This window comes from Sinohyriopsis cumingii, chromosome 3 (genome assembly GCF_028554795.1).
Source record: "Sinohyriopsis cumingii isolate HCF-2022 chromosome 3, ASM2855479v2, whole genome shotgun sequence".
In the NCBI taxonomy this organism is placed as follows: Eukaryota; Metazoa; Mollusca; class Bivalvia; order Unionida; family Unionidae; genus Sinohyriopsis; species Sinohyriopsis cumingii.
In genome coordinates, this window is record NC_142963.1 from 106,950,697 (window position 1) to 106,972,814 (window position 22,118).

A 22,118-nucleotide genomic window follows, 5' to 3' on the forward strand; every position below is an offset into this window, starting at 1 on the left:
AGATGTTAGTGTTAGGACTGGTTGGCCTGGTGTCAGGATAATGTGACTGGGTGGGTAATCATGATACATGTCTGCTGCATGATGCCTCAGTGCTAGACATCATAGCGATATGACTAAACATTTATAAAGCTACATTAAAAATCCAAATCACACACACACACTTCTTTTAAGTAGGACTGTGAAGATCTGATTTTAATCAGATTAGTAAAGTGCCCTGCCCAAGGACATACCATGACACCAGACCTGGGCTTGTACATTGGTAGGATCCTAATCTGCATTTTTTTGGTCAGAAGTCATGCACATGAACCACTGAGCCAATTTCTTAAAAGAGTGTCATTTACTGCCATTGTAAATATAACAAAACAGGCGCAAGGTATAATATATTGTAGAATAAAGCAAAACATAGCCATGACCACAAGAACACAAAACAATACATGAAGAGATGCCAGTATCTTAAAGTGGAAAACCTTTTCAGAAACAGACCATAAACCTTTATAGGGAAAAAGTAGAGAATAAAAGATAAAATAAATAAAGAACTTGGGATCTGGTTGAAAAACAATACTAAGAATGTTAGCATGCTAACAACACACACAGACATATACACAAATGCTTGCACTCACTCACACAATAGCAATAAAGATAGCACAAATAATATGAGTATATCAAAGCTTCCCTGTACATGGTGCAGATAAGCTAGTGCTTGATCTTGATGGACTGGGGGGGGGGGGGGGGGGGGGTACAGATATTCTAACCATACTGACAGAGAATCCAATGATCATCTCATAATTTAAGCGATATCTGAGATGATTCAGTCTTTGGAAAGTAACATATATTGCCAAAAATCATGATCCATTTAAAACTTAATATTACACCATGTGATGATTAACCCACTTGTATGGAAACAGATTGTGCAAATATGTGAAATGTTTATTAAGTTCAGTAGATTATCTATCTATCACCAGAAAGGAAGCACAATGTATGCATGCTGGATCTTTTGCAGCTTCACAGTTTTTATGTCTTGGAATGTTAAATCAGTAGGATTGGAATTCTTATCACCGTGATGTACAGTCTATAAATTTCTCTTTATCTCCAAGCAACTGCTGTTTCTCTTTGTCATTCAAAGTCAAAAAGTCATTATCCCATTCTAATTCGGTCGAATGGTTAGGACTATCAGTGGATTTCTTGCTTAATGCCATCAGATTTTCCTCTGTGGAAGACCGCTTTTTCTTATGAGGAACAACACCTAGGGAAGGAAAAAAAATTCAATGCATCTTGCAATTCCTTTAGAATCAAGCTGTATCAATAAAAATCATGGATTATACAAATTATTATCATCTGCTTCACTTTATTGTCTTGCATAAAACCACTAACAGAATATTTCATGGACACTATTCTTATAAAATTTCAATATGTAATACACTCTAAGGTAAAAGTAAATCATGTTGTGCACATGGATGTAAATCATGTAACAAATTGAACTTTATTCCATATGCTGCCATAGATTAAATAAGACTGTACGTAGCTAAGTGATCAAAATATATCCATGGGTATTATCCACGGGAGTTCATGACTGCAGACACATAAGGACCCGGAAGAAGCCTTTATAAATGAGTGACTACATAATCTTCATGTTTGCATTATAATAATTGTAACCCATCTGCTTAATTGCCACTGTGAACCATTTCCTTTGAATATTCACCTCTCCATTAAAGTGAACCTCATTATAATGTGTTCCGATATAACAAAACCCCATTTTGGAATATAAAATAAATAAATAAATGTAAACTTGTGTTTATTTATGCAACTATTTTATTCGAGTTTGGCATCACTAAAACTTGCTACCATAATATGATTTTGGCTCTAATTAGCCACTACTGTATTTTGCCAGGTTCAGGAATTTTCCAAAAACCATCTACATAACACTCTGGCTTTCTGTCAGTGCAAATCAAACATTCCTGATGAGCTAATAGCATTTTGAATCCACAACATATCATTTCTGAGTATAAATTGATCAATCCTCCATGTGATCTGATGGATCCCATCCAGCAATATAGAAACTATTAGAAAGGAATGCCTTTGATTTACCTTCTGCTCCAAAAACAACCCTAAGTTTTCCAATGCAGCCTTTGTAAATAATCCAAACACTAAACACAAAAATATGATTTTATTTTTCTGTTTCATAATATTTATCTAAAAATTAAAGTCTCTCAGCAATTTAGTAAAACTAATTCTACATGAACATCTATCTGTACACATACACCTCAGGGATGGTCCTGGCTTTTAAAAAGCTGTCGCCAAAATAATCGCCAACCTCAATATTTTGTCGCCAATTTTCAAAAAGTGTCGCCAAAAAAAGTAGTGTACATTTTTCCAAGTGTTAATTTAGTCTATTAATGTAACAGCCAATGAAAATTACAAAAGATGGATTAGTTAATACTTTAATTACAACAAGCATTAACAAAATGTTACAAAGTGTTACATGAAGATCCGTCGCGATTTTAGGGCTGCCCACTTGTTGAATGCAGTTTCAAAGTCTAATTTTTCACATCTGTACATGCTGATTCTCATTAAATTCTCGAGAGATGAGATGGAGAGCTTATTTCTGATGTCAGTTTTCATGAGGTTCATCTTACTGAATCCACGTTCACAGTCCTCAGTGCTGGCAGGTGACACCAGTAGTCTCTCAGCAGCCCCCCCCCCCCTTTATGGATAGCTTCACAAAGCTTGTAGCGAATTGCTTCCTAAATCCCAAGAATGATCACTGAATGCTGTATAAATTTTCTCGACAAGAAAAATAGGATCTCCATTCCCACGAATGAAACTTACACGAGTCAACACCTGGCAATATTGGACCGTATATATAAGCGTAAATTCACACCCAATTTAGGGATTCTTTCACTCCTGTATTTTGAGAAATAAATAATTATTATTAATTATGCAAAACTCTTTTTTTTTTTTTTTTTGCTATTTCTTGTTGCGGAGTTTAAGTCTCTGCAGCCGTAACATGGGACTGATGGCAAAAGGAAAAGATCAATGAGTAAAATGCTGCACTGGCGACAGATGTAATTGTGATTGAGATTTTTTCCATTTGCTTTGTATTTATACACAGTAGTCGGTACTTCAAAGGTTATCAGTTTTCTATGAAGGTTCAGCAAAACTATTGTATTGGTATATGTATAAAAAAAAAAAAAAACAGAAGGATTAGCCATACAATTAATTGTATCTGTTTTATTCGCGTCTTCAGAAGTGGGTCAGTTGTAGGTATAGTGCGGTAGCATGATTGACTGTATCGCAGCATACAGTACTCAGCCCAGATGTCAGCATAAGCAGATTATGATGTAACAATGCACTGTAAAGATAGGGTTGTCAATAAGAACAAAGGATCGTTTGTGTAACAGATTGATTCCAAATGCATTGCTTAGTCAAGTTTATGGCTTCCTTTCGTTCTGGCTTTAAATTTATTCAGTCCAAATCCATGATTGTATGTACAAATTAAATAACCAAAAAGTATGTCGCCAAAAAAATCGCCAGATGGGATATTTTTGTCGCCAATAAGGAAAAAAAATCGCAATTTGCGACATTGGCGAAGCCCAGGACGATCCCTGCACCTACATGTAGCGGTCTGAATATTAAAACTGTAACTGGTAGGTACTTTACAAGTATATGTGTGTGTGATTTGGATTTTTAACATAGCTTTAAAAAAAATTCAGTCTTATCGCTATGATGTCTGCAGTGTGGCAGTTTATAGTGATGTCTAGCACTGGGGCATCATGCCGCAGACATGTAGCATGATTTTCCTCCCAGTCACATTATCCTGACACCAGGCCGACCAGTCCTAACACTAACCTCCTAATGCTGAGTGCCAAGCGAGGCAGCTGTTAGTACCATTTTTGTAAGTCTTTGGTATGACTCGGCCAGGGATCGAACCCACTACCTCCCGCATCTGAGGCGGATGCTCTAACCACTAGGCCACCGGAGCGGTCTTTACAAGTATAGTACCAAACACATCCTCTACCTAATTAGCATCCTACAAAAACGGGGATAGTGGGGTCAGCTTGGTTCACTGTCAATGTGACACAAACGCTGACTACATGAATGAAATCTTCCAATGATCAAATCCACAGAGATCCCTGATAGCATTAAGATGTAAATATGACTCTTTTCGGTGTTCAACATTTACCAAGCACCATTTTAAACAGATGGAAATAATAATTTTCAAAGTAAATATCAATCGAAAAGGGCTTTAATCAACCCAAATCAAAACTGGATTAGTAGTGAACAATGACTGAGGTATTCCTCAAAACAAGATGCCTGAGTTATGAATTATCTTAAGGGTGTACCATAAGCATGGTAAATATAGATTCAAGTCTTTACAAGTATAGTACCAAACACATCCTCTACCTAATTAGCATCCTACAAAAACGGGGATAGTGGGGTCAGCTTGGTTCACTGTCAATGTGACACAAACGCTGACTACATGAATGAAATCTTCCAATGATCAAATCCACAGAGATCCCTGATAGCATTAAGATGTAAATATGACTCTTTTCGGTGTTCAACATTTACCAAGCACCATTTTAAACAGATGGAAATAATAATTTTCAAAGTAAATATCAATCGAAAAGGGCTTTAATCAACCCAAATCAAAACTGGATTAGTAGTGAACAATGACTGAGGTATTCCTCAAAACAAGATGCCTGAGTTATGAATTATCTTAAGGGTGTACCATAAGCATGGTAAATATAGATTCAAGTCTTTACAAGTATAGTACCAAACACATCCTCTACCTAATTAGCATCCTACAAAAACGGGGATAGTGGGGTCAGCTTGGTTCACTGTCAATGTGACACAAACGCTGACTACATGAATGAAATCTTCCAATGATCAAATCCACAGAGATCCCTGATAGCATTAAGATGTAAATATGACTCTTTTCGGTGTTCAACATTTATCAAGCACCATTTTAAACAGATGGAAATAATAATTTTCAAAGTAAATATCAATCGAAAAGGGCTTTAATCAACCCAAATCAAAACTGGATTAGTAGTGAACAATGACTGAGGTATTCCTCAAAACAAGATGCCTGAGTTATGAATTATCTTAAGGGTGTACCATAAGCATGGTAAATATAGATTCAAGAAAACAACACTAAGTTATAATAGAATATCTATATTTTTATATCTGTGGTTATGTGAAAAGTTTGAGTGCTAACTTGCAATGAGGCGACATACATTTTTGTGTATATATGTGCTGTTTACCATGTTTGTTGTAGTGCTTTTGTCCTTTTGTCCACTCTCCACCATATAGTCAAACCTGTCCTAATGGTCACCTGAGATCAGCAGTCACCTGCTTACAATGGCCAATCTAATTCTCCTCTCCCTGGTAAATTTTCAATATACATGTCATGTAATCAGCAATCACCTGTTTTCCATAGTTGGCAACCATGTGTTTCTAGACCAAGCAGTGGTTTCACCCTGCCTTACATGGTAAATGGACCGTATCAGCAGTGACCAACCATGTATGCAAAATTAAACTTCTTTTGTTTCATGAGCAAGGCATGGTTAATATCAATCTTCATTTTTATAAATCAATAGCCACAGGAAGCTTCTTTTCATATCCTAATCATCCAAGGTCTCTAATAATGTCTTTTCATCTCGGTGATATTGAGCATAAAATATCTGTCTTGTGTTTCCCAATCATAGCTAAAGTCTGGATGCGAATTAAAGGAACTGCTAAAAACTGATCAAAACTATGACACATGATACAATGATAGAAGATTCCATGATGATGTAATGTGCATATGGGATCAGTGTGCAGATACAGTAATCATGTGTAGACTTTTTTATTATTATTTTGTTATTGTAGCCTAGCTAATAGCTACATTAAATACATGTATTTTGATAGTGTACTAATACTATTACTAAAAAAACATGCAAAATAATAATGATGCTACTACTAATAATAGGGGCCCCGAGTGGCCGAGTGGTCTAAAGCGTTCTTCGTTACGGATCACTGCCATCTCACCGCTGTCTGCGTGGGTTCGAGTCTCGGATTCGGCTAATGTGGGTATGTGAGAGAGCTTGCCAGTGGCTTCTCGTGGGTCGGTGGTTCTTTCCCGGGTTTTCCCGGGTTCTTCCTCCACCATTAATACTGGCCGCCATGTATAGCCAATCGCGTGCTGAAAAATGGCGTTAAACCCAACAACAACAACAACAACAACAACAACTACTAATAATAATATGGCTAAGGGCTGTTCCACTGAAACACACATGGTGCCCTGGGAAGGCAGTTTTAAAAAAATATGTGTCAGGGTACTCTGACTGCACAAAGTTCATATAAAAACGATAAGAAAATTTTAAATTGCATCTATGGTGAGTACCACACATCAAAAGTGCATTCCCTGGGTCCCATATATGTTCTGCTGGAACAGCCCTAATGTTATTCGGTGCACAGTACATGCATTTTTCATGAGCTAAGTTTGACAGCTGAACCACCTTCAGATGCCACTGTCTATAATGGTCACTTTGGCCTTTTCCCATGGGGTGGCTGATGTAGACAGGTTTGAATGTACACACATACACACTCATTTCTTATCATTCATGTTATAGTGTAGTTCATTACACGGCACTGGTGATAGTAATGGACCCCAAACTGGCACTTTATAGCATGGGAGAATTGTAATTTTTTAATGGGCTATATGTTATATTTATCCCTCTTCTTCTCTCACATACAATCTGACCAACATACCTTCTTCATGTTCCCATTCTAAGTCTATGGAAGAACCTTCTGTGTGAGATCTGTCCCGAGTATGTGTATTGTTTGTGGAACTGTTGGAGCTCTGCCCATCATTGGAACCTGAAATGTGCATAGGAATGGCTATATCATCAACTAAAAATATTTGATATATTAAATATAGCTGCATTATGTTCTTAAAGCCTTGGATTGGACAATAGGCGGACAATAAAAAGCTTTAAAACTTCACTATTACTGGGAAGGACTAAAATGAAAATTCTGCATCATAAATGTTTATGTACAAGTCTAAGTGTAGACTTTGGTCACTCTGATGTGAGGGAAAAAGTTCATTTAAACTATATTTATGGGCGGAGAATGGAGTTTATGACTCATGTCTACAGAAATTTTTATTCTAGTTCAATTATCTTTGACAGTTTAGGGCAAATATAAGAAATATATCTTCCACTAATTTCCCACTTATATTTATCACCTTTACCAGCAATAAGACCAGTTGTTGATTAAATATAGAAAGGGAAATTACAGCACTGGCCTTTCTTTGATCAATATTTAGTATGATATGACAGAATACATTTTTTAATATCATGAAACAAAGAATGTAGAAATCGTGGAAGTAATAGAGCCACTGCTGAGGTGTGATCTGTTTCAGAAACGCAGCACTCCCATATTATAATTTTGTCCACAGAAGCCATAGAGTATACCACCTTTCCTTATAATAAAGTACATTATAAACACAATTTTAGAGTTACTTGATGAAATGGGATCCATTACTATACTAACCATGTAACAGGAGATGTGTAGAATGAGTAGTTCTTTAGTTTTGGAGTGCAGGATAAACAGTCTAGTCTCATTAATTTAACATGAATTGTATACAGGCTGATACACATTTACATCTCAATCATATTTAATACTTTGCAAGTGCCTTGATCTTAGAAAAGATTTAATTATTAAATATGAACACTATATGTGCATTATTCTATTTATTATACATGTCCTGAAAAGCATACTCCCACTTCTTTATTTTATCACTGAAAAAATAAACCAGATGTAGATTTCATTCATGTTTTTATATGTACATATGTAGATCAGATATATTGTCAACCATAAATACCAATTTTTCCTAGTAAAGTATGTTCTTTCTTTAACCCTTTGCTACTACAACAAGGAAAATGATCTCACAGTGGTCAAAAAAAGAGGTACAAGGACACACTCAAGGCCTCATGAAGAACCTAGGCATTGATCCTGACAGCTGGGAGAGTGTCGCTGCTAATCAATCTGCTTGGCAGAGTCAAGTCAATGCTGGTGCGGCAGCCTTTGAGCAGAAAAGACTGGTGGATGCAGCTGAGAAACGTGATCTGCGCAAAACCCTGTTCAGCAGTTCCCCAACTCCTGGTCAGCAACCTGTACATCCATGTCCCCACTGCAACAGACTCTTCCAGGCCCAGATCAGACCGATTAGCCATCTCAGGACCCACCCCAAGTGACTTGATCACATTAAATGGTCCTCATTGACACTGATGGACGAACATCATCATCATCAGCTACTACAGCTGTTGTACAGTTTCACTACTGCTGAGTTCTATCATATCAATTACTGAGACTACTGAGACTGGTTGCTGGCTGAATACTAGAGCATGACTACAGAACTGGCAATAAAAACATGGTTACATGTATATTCATTATTTCATAAGTTTTGCTGGATTTCAGTGAAATAAAAAACAGCTTACCTTGTAAAGTGTCTGTCAGTTATATATTTCCACTTTATATACTCCTACATCCAATCATACAAGAAATCCAAGTCATGTTTACTGTTTTGAATCCCACAAAACAAGCCCAATATTTACATATGTACATATAAAAATATGAATGAAATCCACATGTAAATTTGAGAGTGGTACCTCTCAAAACAGTCATTATAAATGATGTATATTCCAAGATATGCCCACATCTCCATGATGCTGATTTAATACATTTCAAGTCTTGTTTTTGGTCCCCCATTTTCTTGGCATAATCGTTTGATTCTTTCACAACCTTTTCCACCAGAAATTCAGGAAAAATCTTAAGAAAAATCTTTCTCACTGCTTAGTGATCCAAGCTCAAGTGTTGAACCAACATGAGAATCAAAATCATTGATCATGGCAATGTCATCACTCCACTGTGCAAGTGGGACTATGTCTGCCTCGCCATCCAATTAAAAATCATTTACATCTGTTGTTGAAATGGGACTAACATCAATATCTGATCCATTTTCTAAGAATGATCCATTAAACTCTTCGATATCTCTTGCACTGAACCCTTTAAAGTTGCTCATATCTGAACCAGAATCCATCTTTGTTTATCTTACCTAAACGTGTTTCGTAAACTGCAGAAAAGCTTTTACAGTGTCTAAATTTAATCTCTAAGCTTTCAAACTTATATCAAAATGTTGAGTAAACAGTCCTCTCATTGGTTATGATAATCAAAAATATGTAAACTTCTGTACTTTCAACCAATCAACGTTTAGTTAACATAGCAGTCATGTCCGCATAGATGAGACACTGGGGTTTCAAGTACTGCTGAACTATACGCACATTAGCAACACTTGGGTAGTAAACTAGGCTTTTTGACACTGCATATATGCGTCAGTGGGGTTCAGGAGCTATTTACAGGTGACACTTAGATGCGGCAGTCACAGCTAAAGGGTTAAATACATTACCCAATCATAATACCATAAGAGAAATACTACTACCTCGTAAATCCAGCCCTCCCAAATACTACTTTTAGCTAAAGGGAGCTAAAAGTTGTCTGCCAACCAATGTGGCAGGCAAGCAGGCAGAGTAATGTACCCTTAAGTGTAAAAGTTGGCATCAAAATCTAAGAACCTCTCAATTACTACTAGAGTGGAAGGTACACTCTCTATTGATGTAACTGTAAGGAGGCTAGGAAGATGTATGTATATAATGATTGGGTAAGTATTCTTGAAGAAACATATTTTATTAGGAAATCTAATACCTTCGGAGAATAGGTAAGAGGTGGAAGGACCTACATCCCCTTACCCCAGAGTACCAATTCTGGTCACCTATGGTATGTGTGACAGTTTCTAGGCTACCCTATTGAAGGCGACTCCATCTGTTGAGGCAAAGATTGAAAAATCAAGCCCCTCGCAAATCCATTGGAAGTTATGAAGCCATGTCTTAAAAAGCTGTCAATCAACCTCGAAGGGTGACCTGTTGAGCTGTGGATATTGTTCCTACCAGATCAAACTGAGCCCTTTGGGATGACAGATCTCTGAGATAAAAGCCAGAGAATGTGAACCCCCATCTCCATCCCACAGCCTGAATGATATAGGTTAGCAAACAGTTCTCGATGAATGCTAACCTCGTGGCAAATGCTCTAACCTCGTTATCCAAAATGCGTAATAAGTTCATGTGAGCTGGTATTATTTCTCTATAAGCCAAGTGAATAAAACAAGACAAGATAGTCTGTGTTGTTATATTCTCCTGTCCTGTCTTGAGTGGTAGAAAGAAGCATGATTATTTAACGCAATGGCTATGTTCATTGAAGTACCACTTCAAAACCCAAACTGGGTCTTGTAGGTGGCCTTTAGCTGATGTGTCCAGGCAAGACAGAGGTTTTATGATGAAAGTCTGTTTACCCATGGAAGGAAGCCAGTTCTTGGCAACAGAAGAGGATGCCGTCAAGAGTAAGACTGATCTGTCTTGTCGGAACTGCATAGAATTCAGATCTACTGATAGAGCATGTATTTCATTAATTCTGACTGCAGTTGCTAATGCCATGAGGAAGCAGGTCTTGTATGAAAGGTGCGCCAGAGATAACATTGAAATTTTCTTCAAAAAGTGTCTTGTACAGCCAAGTAAATATCCAAGAGGGGTTCCACTTAAATATAGGATTAATGTTTCGGGCATGTATACTCAAAGTTAGTGAGTAGGTCAGTTAAGTCCTTGCTTTGTCTGATATCCTCTCTTCCATGATGATGAAAGGTGTCAGAGATCATGAAGCTGTAACCTTTGAATATCTTTGGTGCTAACTTTCTCTCTTCAAAAAGCCAGAGGAAGAAATTACCTATCTGCGGTATTGATGCCTGGAGTGGCAGGATGTGTTTGTTTTTGTTTGTTTGTGCATCACTGAGGAAAAATGTGCCTTTTGCCTTCGCATGCTTCTGAGTGGAGGGCCTTCATGTCTGAGAGATTCTCTCTGCCATTGGTTGTGACAATTGTTTAATTCAGAGGTCTTGTTTAATATGACACAGAAGTGCAGGTTCAGTATCTCTGGGCAAGGATGAAACAAATGCCATCATGGTTGTTGAAGTAAATGAGGGAGAATCCACATTTTCAGAGAAAATTCTGATGCAAGATTGATGAGTTCACTGATACAGAACTTCTCCCACATGAGTGGTGGAATGAGGATGAGGTGACAGGCTGATTATCTAGCTGTTTGCATCGCTTTTGGAATCAGATGCGTTGGAAGGTAGGATTATGCATCCAGGTCATTCCAATCCAGCAACCAAGTGTTGAATGCAAAAGCTTTTGGGTCTTGGAGTGGAGACAAAGGTTGGAAGTTTGGTATTTCACCTTGTCACAAACAGGTTCATCGAGTACATATCCGAGTGAAAACCGAGGGATGGAGAGAAAATTTGTTCTGCATTAGTTGATTCTTCCAAGACAAAAATTCGGCCTCTATGTCACTACTATAGAATTGTCAGAGAGAATGAAAACTCCTCGCCATTTAAACATTCATACCACCAGTGAAGGGATTTCATAATGGCCTGTGAAGATTGACATGCAGATGGCATTCCTGGGGAGACCATGCACCCATGGCTCCTGAAGGATGGAAGTAGGTTGGCTCCCTAGCCTTTCTAACTAGCCTCAGTGCAGAATGTAATCTCTGGCAGTTGTATTTGCAGAGTTATACCTGCCATGAACCAATATGGATGCACCAAATTCTGCAGATGGTGCCTCAAATGTGTACAGATGGGGACAGGTTGGTCCAGTGGGCAAACTTCCAGCCTCTATTGGGACAGAAAAATCATTTCCAATAGGCACAGTGATGTTCCCATTGAGAACCAAGGGGCATGAATGAACTGACTGAGGGTACTTAGGTCAATGAACAGAGGCTGAGTGCCCTTGCCTTTGGGACCAAGAAAAGTCTCGGATAAAACCCTGGAGAATGAGGACCCTCTTGGTGCTTTTCCACTTTGGCTTGCATGAACTGTGGGCATCACTGGGTGGAGCTTCAATAGGACAATTGTGTCCTATGTGTGGCCATGGGACATTTTGTTGATTTTCTGTATTATCCCTACATCAGCACCATGGTGGTTTGTTTGCAGACTTCCTCAATCTGGCCGTTAAAAAGGTGGTTAGAGGATAAAGGCTGTGCCTCTAGATTACACACACAAACCTTCACATAAAAGGGAACTGAGGCACCATTATAGATACATACAAAGCAGATGCACCAATATCCATTATAAGGCAATTACCTGTAAGGAAAAAGACAACAGACCACCTGCACAAGAAAAATCATTGAAGTTGGCCCCCAGACACTAAGAACGCCTTGGAATAGGAACTCACCAATATATACCCATTCATAATGAAATTACACATATATTAGGAGTTTTTATAAGCACTAAAGACATGCATGTATAAAATAATTATAACCCAAACTGAATGAGAAGTTGCTTAGGCTTCCCATGCAAGTACCTAAATGTGTGACAATGAGAAAGTGTTAGCAAACTGTAAAGGCAGAACTTTGTTAGCAATGGAAGAGAACAAGTTGGAAATATAGTAGTAGACTTTCCACAGCTGCCAACCCCAGAGTAAAAAATACTGAATGTTTATGACAAAAATACTGATTTTTAGGAACAAATACTGATTTTTAAAACTTTAATGCATATGTAACTATTTACAGCATCTACAACCAAAACGGGTCTTTTCCACAACCCATTTTTTTCAATCATTATCGATTTCATCGTACAATCTTTCACTGATGATCTGAATTCTGTACAATTTTTTTTACTGAACTGTTTTAATTCAGGAACACAAGTAATCCTTTATGATTCTACTGTCTGGAAAAAGTGCACAAAATAAATCACCAGCAACACATGTAACTGAAAGAGGAAGGTTCATTTCTAAGAAAAATTTAGTAAACCAAACTTTAATCAAAGTACATCAAGGTTCTCTCTGGTATTTAAGAATGTTGTAAGCTCAGGCGTAGTTGTTGATGATAAAGCAGCAAACTGATCTTTATTTGCTTTTTCATGCTGTATTATAATAATAATAATAATGAGGACTTTGTATAGCACCTAATCTTTAGAAGCTCTAAGCGCTTTACAACATTAGACAACACCTATAAGATAAAAAAAAACATATAATGATATGATTACAAAAACAAACACCATGAAATTGGAAAAACATTAAAAAATAAAAAACATGCTGAGAATATTTCAGGTAGGAAACATTATAAGGTCTTTAAGTTTATTCTTGCAGTTGAAATAAGTGACTTTTGAGAGCACTCTTGAATGGGATCACTGTGTCTTTGTGTCTAAGTTCAGTAGGCAATTCATTCCACGTTGCTGGGCCCTGGTATGCAAAAGAACACTGTCTATATGACTTTATTTTCATAGTGGGAATAATGAGTATATGATTGTCAGAAGAGGAGTGCAAGTATCTTGCTGGTGTGTACACATGGGTGAGATCAAACAGGTACGTTGGACTAGAGTCCGACAGTGAAATGTAGCACAGAGAACAAATTTTGTGTTTGATTCTGGATCGAATGGATAGCCAGTGTAGGGTTCCGTGCAGCAGGGAGGTGTGCTCTGATCGTGGTACTCTAAGTATGATCTGAGCAGCTGTGTTTTGAACTTTTTGAAGTTTCTGGAGTAGATATTGAGATGAACCAGACTGAATTGAGTTACAATAGTCCAGTCTTGAAAGTACTAATGAACACACAAGTGTTTTAGTGGCATCAACTGAAAGATATTTGTGAATTGAGCTGATGTGTCTCAGCTCAAGATATGCAGCATTGCATATGTTCATGACATGTTGGTGCAATGTGAAAGTACTGTCCAGAGTAACACTAGGTTTCATACTGTTTGTGTGAATTTAATGTTGGCATTGCTGATATTTATTGTTTGAGATAAAGGATGTGAATGAGAAAGTCTTTGTGTTGTGATCAGAATGGCCTCAGTTTTATCATCATTCATCTGCAGCTTGTTCCATGTCATCCATGATTTCACATCAGAAATGCACCTCTCTACACCTTGGATGGTAGCATCACCTTCAGTTGGGTGGCTAGATTTGTATATTTGAGTGTCATCAACATACAACTGGTGAGACACTGGATGATGATCTAAGACACTTGAGAGTGGCTGAGTGTACAGAATGAAGAGAACAGGTCCAAGAACAGACCCCTGTGGAACACCACAACATAGATCAACTGGGCTGGTGTGTATTCCATTTGTAGATACAATTTGTGTCCTGTTGACCAAGTAGGACTTGAACCACAGTAAGGCTGTATCATGAATGCCAAATACATGCTGGAGACGGTGAAGTAATATATCATGGTCTATTGTGTCAAATGCTGCAGACAAATCAAGGAGGGTGAGGACTGTAATCTTTCCACTATCCAACGCAGAGAGAATGTCATTAACTACTTCTAGAAGAGTAGTTTCAGTACTGTGGCAAGGGCAATATGAAGATTGTACATTGCTAAAAGGACTGTTTGAATTTGTTGTTGTTGTTGTTGTGGGGTTTAACGCCATTTTTCAGCACGATAGGGCTATACATGGCGGCCAGTATTAATGGTGAAGGAAGAACCCGGAAAACCCCGGAAAGAACCACCAACCCACGAGAAGCTACTGGCAAGCTTTCTCACATGCCCACATTGGCTGAATCTTAGACTCGAACCGCCGCAGACATAGGTGAGATGGCAGTGATCCGTAACGAAGAGCGCTTTAGACCACTCGGCCACTCGGGGCCCCTCTGTTTGAATTTAGATGAAATACAAGCTGGGATAGAACAATAACCTTTTCTAAGACTTTTTATATGAATGGGAAATTAGAAACTGGGCGGTAGCTCTTTAAATCGTTATGGTCTAGTGTTGGTTTCTTCAGCAGAGGCTTTACAATGGCAGTTTTGAAAAATGGTGGAAATTCCCTGGATGAGAGAGAGGTATTAATAAATCAGTTAGTGAAGGCAATACTGGATCTAAGCCCTCAAGCAGCAGTGATGTTGGAATTGGATCAAGTTCACATGACTTTGGTGCACTCTTCATCAGGATGGTACGTACAAAATCCATAGAGACAGGTTCAAATGCTTCTAATGGTTGCCGCTCAAATTCTGTATCCCAACTGTATGGTGACGACGAGTCAACTGAAATTGTGGTGTCAAGCTGATCTCTAATGGTTTGTACTTTGTCACGAAAAAAATTTGCAAACATGTCTGGAAGGACGACTGGAGAGAAGGCAGTTGGAAGTGGTGTTGATTTGTTCCTTGACATTAGCTTGTTAGTAATCTCAAAGAGCTCTTTGCAGCTGGAACTATCCATGATCTTAGTAGCGTAGTGGGCTGATTTTGCTGCATGGACTATATTTGTAACATTCTTCTTAGCGACTTCATAGATTTGCTTATGAATAGTGAGTCTGGTGGAAAGCCAGAGCCTCTCAGCTTTACGGCGGTCTCTTTTAGCAGTGCGAAGCTGGTCCCTAACACTGCTATACAATGGAGAACACTTTTTAATTGATACTCTGCACTTGGTAGCTTTTCAAGCAATGAACGCAGACAGTTATCGAGTTGTTCTGCGGTAGGAGGTAAGTAAGTTGTTAGGTTAGCTTGGATGTCGTGCATTAGTTTGGTTCTATTTATCATACAGAGGTTTCTCTTAATAGCAGATAAAGGTGGAGGGTTAGGGACTGATACGTCCAGATGGCATATAATGCAGAGGTGATCTGATGGAAGTTCATGGGATACCAGGGAGGACTGTAGAATGTTATCATCAAGTCTATGAAGAATCCAGTCTAAAATGTGACTATGTTTATGGGTGGGTTGGTTAACTGAATGTTTGAGGTTGAAAACATTAATGGAATCTATGAGTTTTGATGTATCTGAGTTTCCGGGACAGTCAAAGTGAAAGTTGAAATCTCCAGGAATAATCAGGTTGCCACCTATCAAATTTCCATAGTCCAGGAGATTCGGAAACTGCTCCAAAAAGAGAGAGTCAGCCCATTATGTCATGGGTGCCTCCAAGCCCAATAGCGAAAACACAATTACACAAAGTTTTCTGCTTTACTAGATGGTATCATAAATCTAAATATGAAGGCATAATTGTCATTCTAGTTCTGTTTTCTTTCCTCTGCTGGAGAAAATTCTGAGTGTTCTGCTTTCCTTTTCGACTAGACTAGAACTTGAATATTATGAAGATGAGATACAGTGATTGCAGCAACTGCTTTGTACAATCCAATATGGTGGTTAAAGACTGTTAAGATGACCTCAATTTCAAATGAACCAATCATATTTCAGAACTCTATATCCCTACATACATGTGATAATTTCTCTCAGAATGGAAAGTTGTGCCCATTCTAAACAGAAAATTACAAGGACATTTTTTATTTAATTTTTTATATTAAAAAATGGATTTTTAACAAGAAAAATATGCACCCATATTTAGGTCCAAAATACAGGACAAACTGGGGGAAAAACCAGACACATGACAGCTATGACTTTCCTCAGAAGTGAAAAAGCTCCTGCAACTTGTAATGGTATATCTTCCATGTAGATTCTGGCTTTTATGAGGCCTCTCACGACAAAAGTGTGCTTCTAGACATGAGTCAAAGTAGTAACTGGGAGATTCTTAGACTTTGCCACCAATTCTTAGGAGAAATCACTCTGCCACATAGGTTGGCAGACAACTTTTAGCTCCCCTTAGCTGAAAGTAGTGTCTGGGAGGGCTGCATCTGTGAGGAAGTAGTAGTCCTCCTAAGGTATTATGATTGGGTAATGTATTTAAAGAAAGTACTTTTTTGAAAAATGATGCTCACTGTCAAATCACACAATTTTACTATTAGTGCAGACAGCATTCATAAATTTACTCATAAGTATTCACCGGCAACATATGTATACCAATTTACAACTGTCATAGAACCAATAATTTACTAGTTGATTATTTCCAATGCAAATACTGGTGAGAAATTATCCAATCAATAAGCCTTACATACATGATAATTATAACTACTTTGTTGAAAACTCTACAATAACCAATATAAGAACCTATTCATGACATCATAATACAAAAACAGACACACAAATGTCTAACAAAAGAAAACAAACTGTATTTACCCTGCCTTAGATGAGATGTTGCCTTCAATGAACGAGCTCTGACACTTTCTAGAAACATTTCAAAATCATCTTCTCCACCAGCGCTGAAAGAAAAAAATCTAACTCATTTGACCATATGTTATAATGTTAGAGTCTGGTTTGGAGGATAATTATTATTTTGCTGGCGATTAAGGACATTCAAATATTTGGGGAGTATCAAATCTTCATTTTGCATTAAATGTTTATTTCATATATATTGAACTTATGGATTTTGACAAGGGTCATAAAGTCTTAATTGATGAGTATCTGTTTATTAGGTCATCAAATTCAAAAGTCTGCCGTAAAAACAATGTCCATCAATACTGGTACGTAACAAATCTTACTGAATTCACACTGTGTTTAAAAAATTCAGGTCAGTTTTAGCATCGATTTAGCCCTTCTCACATTTAAAGAAGCTCTCAAGAACATGAAAAGCTATGACTGCCATTATGTGACATATCAATCACAACTGATTCAGTGAGTAAAATTTATGAGAAATAAAGATAAAGAATTTCCCAGTATAATTTTTTTATGTAAATAATCCTAATAATCAAAATTAATGTGATTAAACAAGAGTACTGAATCAAGAGTAGCTATCTAATTTATGTGTCATGAAAAATCCTTTATACTGTGGATGAGTTGCGAAAACTCAGTAACATCTTTCTGTTTTTATTATTCAATCAATGTATTTTAAGTTTTGAGAATCTGATGAAACAAAAGAGGACAGCAGCATTTTACTGTTAACACATCAACCCCTAGCGACGACTTAACAGGGCAGGAGGTAGTAGCATACTGCCGAGCTCTGTAGCGTCATGGTCATGCATGATACACTTAAGTGGGTGGTATTATAGAAAGGTAGACAGATGTAGCTCTACAATGATACCAAATAATCTGGAATATCTAGTTGCACTATAAAATACAGATAAAAACCCTCATTTTTTGGACCTGACTTTTTCTACCAAACATTTGCATGTGGTCGGAATCCGATTTTGTGTCAGGATTTTAGACTTTTTGGTCACAGATCTAAGGCAAACCGGTATGAACTGCAAACAGACAGATGAGCCTTTTCAAAAAGTAGGATAATATGGGCATTTGGAATAAAGAGTGGTCTCCATACAAAAATAATGCCTCTGTTTCGCAAAAAAAAATAATCCAACTTTTACCCTTCTGCTCATGCGCGAGTCAAATAGCCAATGAAAAACGATGTTTCTAACACAACTAGGCAGTATGTTATTGAAAGATCACCGGGGATTGGGTGTTTTCAGATCTATTCAGAAATAGCTTTCAAAACGTGTTTCCTACTCAATTTTCAGGTGAAAATGACAAAAAGCTCCAGGGGTTAATGTGTTAATATGTTCAGTAAACACAAACTTTAGCTTGATAGTTGTTGCAATCATAAAAATTCAAAAAAATGACATTTATCAAACTAATTCAGTAAAAGCTGCAAGTACATTTATAAAATATAATCTGCATTTATCAACTTGTTAGAATAACCAATAATTTTTTATTGGAACCTCAATTATCTGACTTCAGGCTATAGTTCTTTTTGCTTTTCATCTAAGCTGGTAAGATCTATTTCTTTGGATCAGGTAAACAAGCATGAATAATATTCCTGTAGTGGAAATTCCTCCACTAGTAACACATGCCTTGCATATGTGTAATTCTAATTTCATTTGCAAGTGACAATTACTAGAAACATAACACTCATTTAATGTTTACTTGTCTCTCATTAAGTTCTTTCTTTTTCTTACTCTACTTTGGATATCTTTTTATCTTTGGGAGGTTGTGCTTAAAAGAGAAGGATCAAACAAGTGTCACCTTGTTATGGCACAAGTCTACAGACCAGAACAGAGTCTGAATGGTGGTAAAAAGTTATAAATAGTATGAGAGTATTCTGTGGATTAAAAAGAAATTACATAATGAATACTGAAATAATCAAGGTTATATATAATTTATATCTACCTTGCAGAGAAAGAGACAGTTTTATTTTGTTGCTATTGTTGTTGTAGGGTTTAATGCCATCTTTCAGCACACGATAGGCTATACATGGCGGCCAGTATTAATGGTGGGGGAAGAACCCGGGGAAAACCCCGGAAAGAACCACCGACCCACGACAAGCTACTGGCAAGCTTTCTCACATACCCACATTGGCTGAATCTGAGACTCGAACCCACGCAGACAGAGGTGAGAGGGCAGTGATCCGTACTGGAGAGCGCTTTAGACCACTCGGGGCCCCAGACAATTTTATCATTTTTATATCAGGCATATCAATGCATAGCTTCTGTTTGTCATTGGCAGAAACATCCTTCATTCAAAGTAAATAATTGTCAAATGCAAATTATTATATTTTATATGTTAAATATTTATCTAAATCGTACAGTGAACCCACAATGAGTATAATGATACAGAACCTCCTATAAATAATGTTAATTTAGGGCATCCTGGCTCAAAATGCAAGAGCAAAGTTCTAAGTCAAACATGGGACATAACTGGACTCAAATTCTGCCCAAATATGTTTTTAAATTTTAACTTTATTAAACCTCTTTAAAATATGGCCTCACATAAAATTTGTTTTTCAAATCTATTGAGTCCATTAAAAGTTACTCGGCAGAAATAATAAAGTCTGTGGCAGAAGGATGATACGGAACAGAATACAATGTGACAAATATAGATAACTATATAGCACCTCAACACATAATGGCAGGAATATAAAAAAATGTATGAAAAGTATGTTCAACACAAATTGGCAGGAATAAAATAAATGTACAAAAAGTATCTTCAACACAAAATGGCAGGAATAAAATAAATGTATGAAAAGTATCTTACACTTCCCACTCTGTTTCATCATCACCCAGCCATGAGCGAGGTCCGTTTACCGTGGCATTATGAGTCTTGGCATTTTCCTCTTTGGCTTTATGTAACCTTGCAATTCTTGTTGCCTCACGTTTTGCTTCATAGTAGGCCTCTTCTTCTCTTCTCAGCTCTTCCTCTTGCAAGTGAAGCTGAATTTGAAAAACTTACAAATTTCTCATGTACTGTGTAGTGCAAATTGCAAATATCCCATAGGCATACATTTTAATTCAGAAATATACAACAACAAAGAAACTGCACACAAGAGAAAGTAATTTCATTTGTTAACCCAGGAAGTAATGGCATATCTTCATTGACATGAACAAGAAGGAAGGCATGGGAAACATCTCTATGTTGTGTCAAAGGGCCAAACTGGTGTTCTGGAATCTTTAGGTTCACCATAATAGGAGGATGAATTCTTTTCACAAGGCCAAGGTATTTTCCACACCAAAAAGTACCATCTATGAAACAGCAACTGGTGTGGTATTATGGATGTTAAAATTCTTGAAATCATTTTATGGTAAAGACTGATTAAGTTATTACATTTTCCTCTTTATGGTCCAGCTTTATTTTCCCAAAAATTATAAAGCTAATATACAACTTGCACTAATTCTGGAAAATTGAATGATGGCACAAATGTTCATGATTTATAATGCAGTATAACAAGAATATCTTCTTTCATAAAACTTTACCCGTCAAACTTTGTGCTGTTTAATTCTGCAGAAACTGAATATTGCTAAATTTCAACTTTTTTAAATCATATGCAGATAACTACATTGGAATTTTATATTCATAATCTACCTCTAAAGAATGAAGCATACAAAGACAAACTAGGAGTCTATTTGTAAAACACATATCCCACACTGCAGACCAAAAAGTATCAACTCAGGAATTTCATAACTTAAAATTTTTAAAAAATTACTTGGCATGAAAATCGAATCAAGCCATCTATCTAGATATATCGATTTCATTTGCTTCAAACTGTTATTGCTTGATTGTTTTAATAAGCCTTTTTTTTCTTCAAAAAATGAATAACTACTGTAATGACCTGAACTTTAAGTAGGTCATCTAATTATGAATACAAACATGCCTACCAAATTTTATTTTGTCAACATCAAATGGTTTGTTTTGCTCATTTAGGCTAACAAGATGCCCCCAGCCCATCAAAATGTTCAACAAGTGTGGCTTAGCTAGGTTGTTGTTGTTGTTGTTGTTGTTTTGGGGTTTAACGCCACTTTTCAACACATGATAGGTTATGTATGGCGGCCAGTATTAATGGTGGAGGAAGAACCCGGGAAAACCCAGCGAAGAACCACCAACCCACGAGAAGCTACTGGCAAGCTTTCTCACATACCCACATTGGCCGTATCCTAGAATTGAACCCACGCAGACAGAGGTGAGATGGCAGTGATCCGTAACAAAGAGAGCTTTAGACCACTCGGCCACTCGGGGCCCCGGCTTAGTTAGGTAAAATAACAGACATAAGATAGCCAAGAAACCTTGGTTGGCATGATACTTCTGACATTTAATGGCTTTGAATTTTTGAGTAAAGTTAGACATGATAGATGGCAGATCAGCAACAGTTGTGCTCAGCAGAACAGCTTCATTTTGTTAAACTATGTTAACTTCTGTTTACTGTATTTTTTTTCTTCTTCTGAGAAGTTATTTCAATGTTTTTTCTTATTTTATAAATTGCATCCATTTCCAATAATGGATCTGCATCATTTGTGTAGAACTAAAAGGTTTCCATGACAGTATGCTTTGTGTGAAAACAGATTATATTCTATTCAGCAGTTTATGTGAAGTCGTTTTAAGTTCTGCCTTTTACTTTTCTTATTGTGGGCAAAAGTGATGGCAGATCAGACTCATCAGTGCACACTTAAAAGCATTGTCACCTGGATGCTTTTTGTCAAATTTGCTGAAACTTTGACAAGCCATTTCTGAAAGGTTTTCCTATTTTTAGTAACAGCAATTATATTTCCTTGTTACCATTGTTGTTTTTGGGGGTTTAATGCCATTTCTCAGCTCAAGATAGGCTATACATGGCAGCCACTATAACTGGTGGAGGAAGAACCAGGAAAACCCACATAAGAACCACCGACCCAAAGGAAGTTACTGGCAGCTTTCTCACATACCCACATTGGCTGAACCTAAGACTCAAACTCAGACAGA

The 22,118-nt window shown here is 37.2% G+C and overlaps 1 protein-coding gene across 1 annotated transcript in view; it reads right to left on the reverse strand.

The window, feature by feature from the left end:
• Nucleotides 1-722: 722 nt before the first annotated feature.
• LOC149803492 (AP-1 complex-associated regulatory protein-like) overlaps nucleotides 723-22,118 on the reverse strand; it is a 45,955-nt gene continuing 24,559 nt past the window's right edge. The window contains exons 6-9 of the mRNA XM_089953215.1: nucleotides 19,923-20,098; nucleotides 17,079-17,161; nucleotides 6,748-6,855; nucleotides 723-1,243 (exon numbers count right to left, since the gene is read on the reverse strand). Coding sequence (XP_089809341.1) covers nucleotides 1,053-1,243; nucleotides 6,748-6,855; nucleotides 17,079-17,161; nucleotides 19,923-20,098 — 558 coding nt within the window. The 3' untranslated portion in view covers nucleotides 723-1,052. The remainder of the gene's footprint in view (nucleotides 1,244-6,747; nucleotides 6,856-17,078; nucleotides 17,162-19,922; nucleotides 20,099-22,118) is intronic.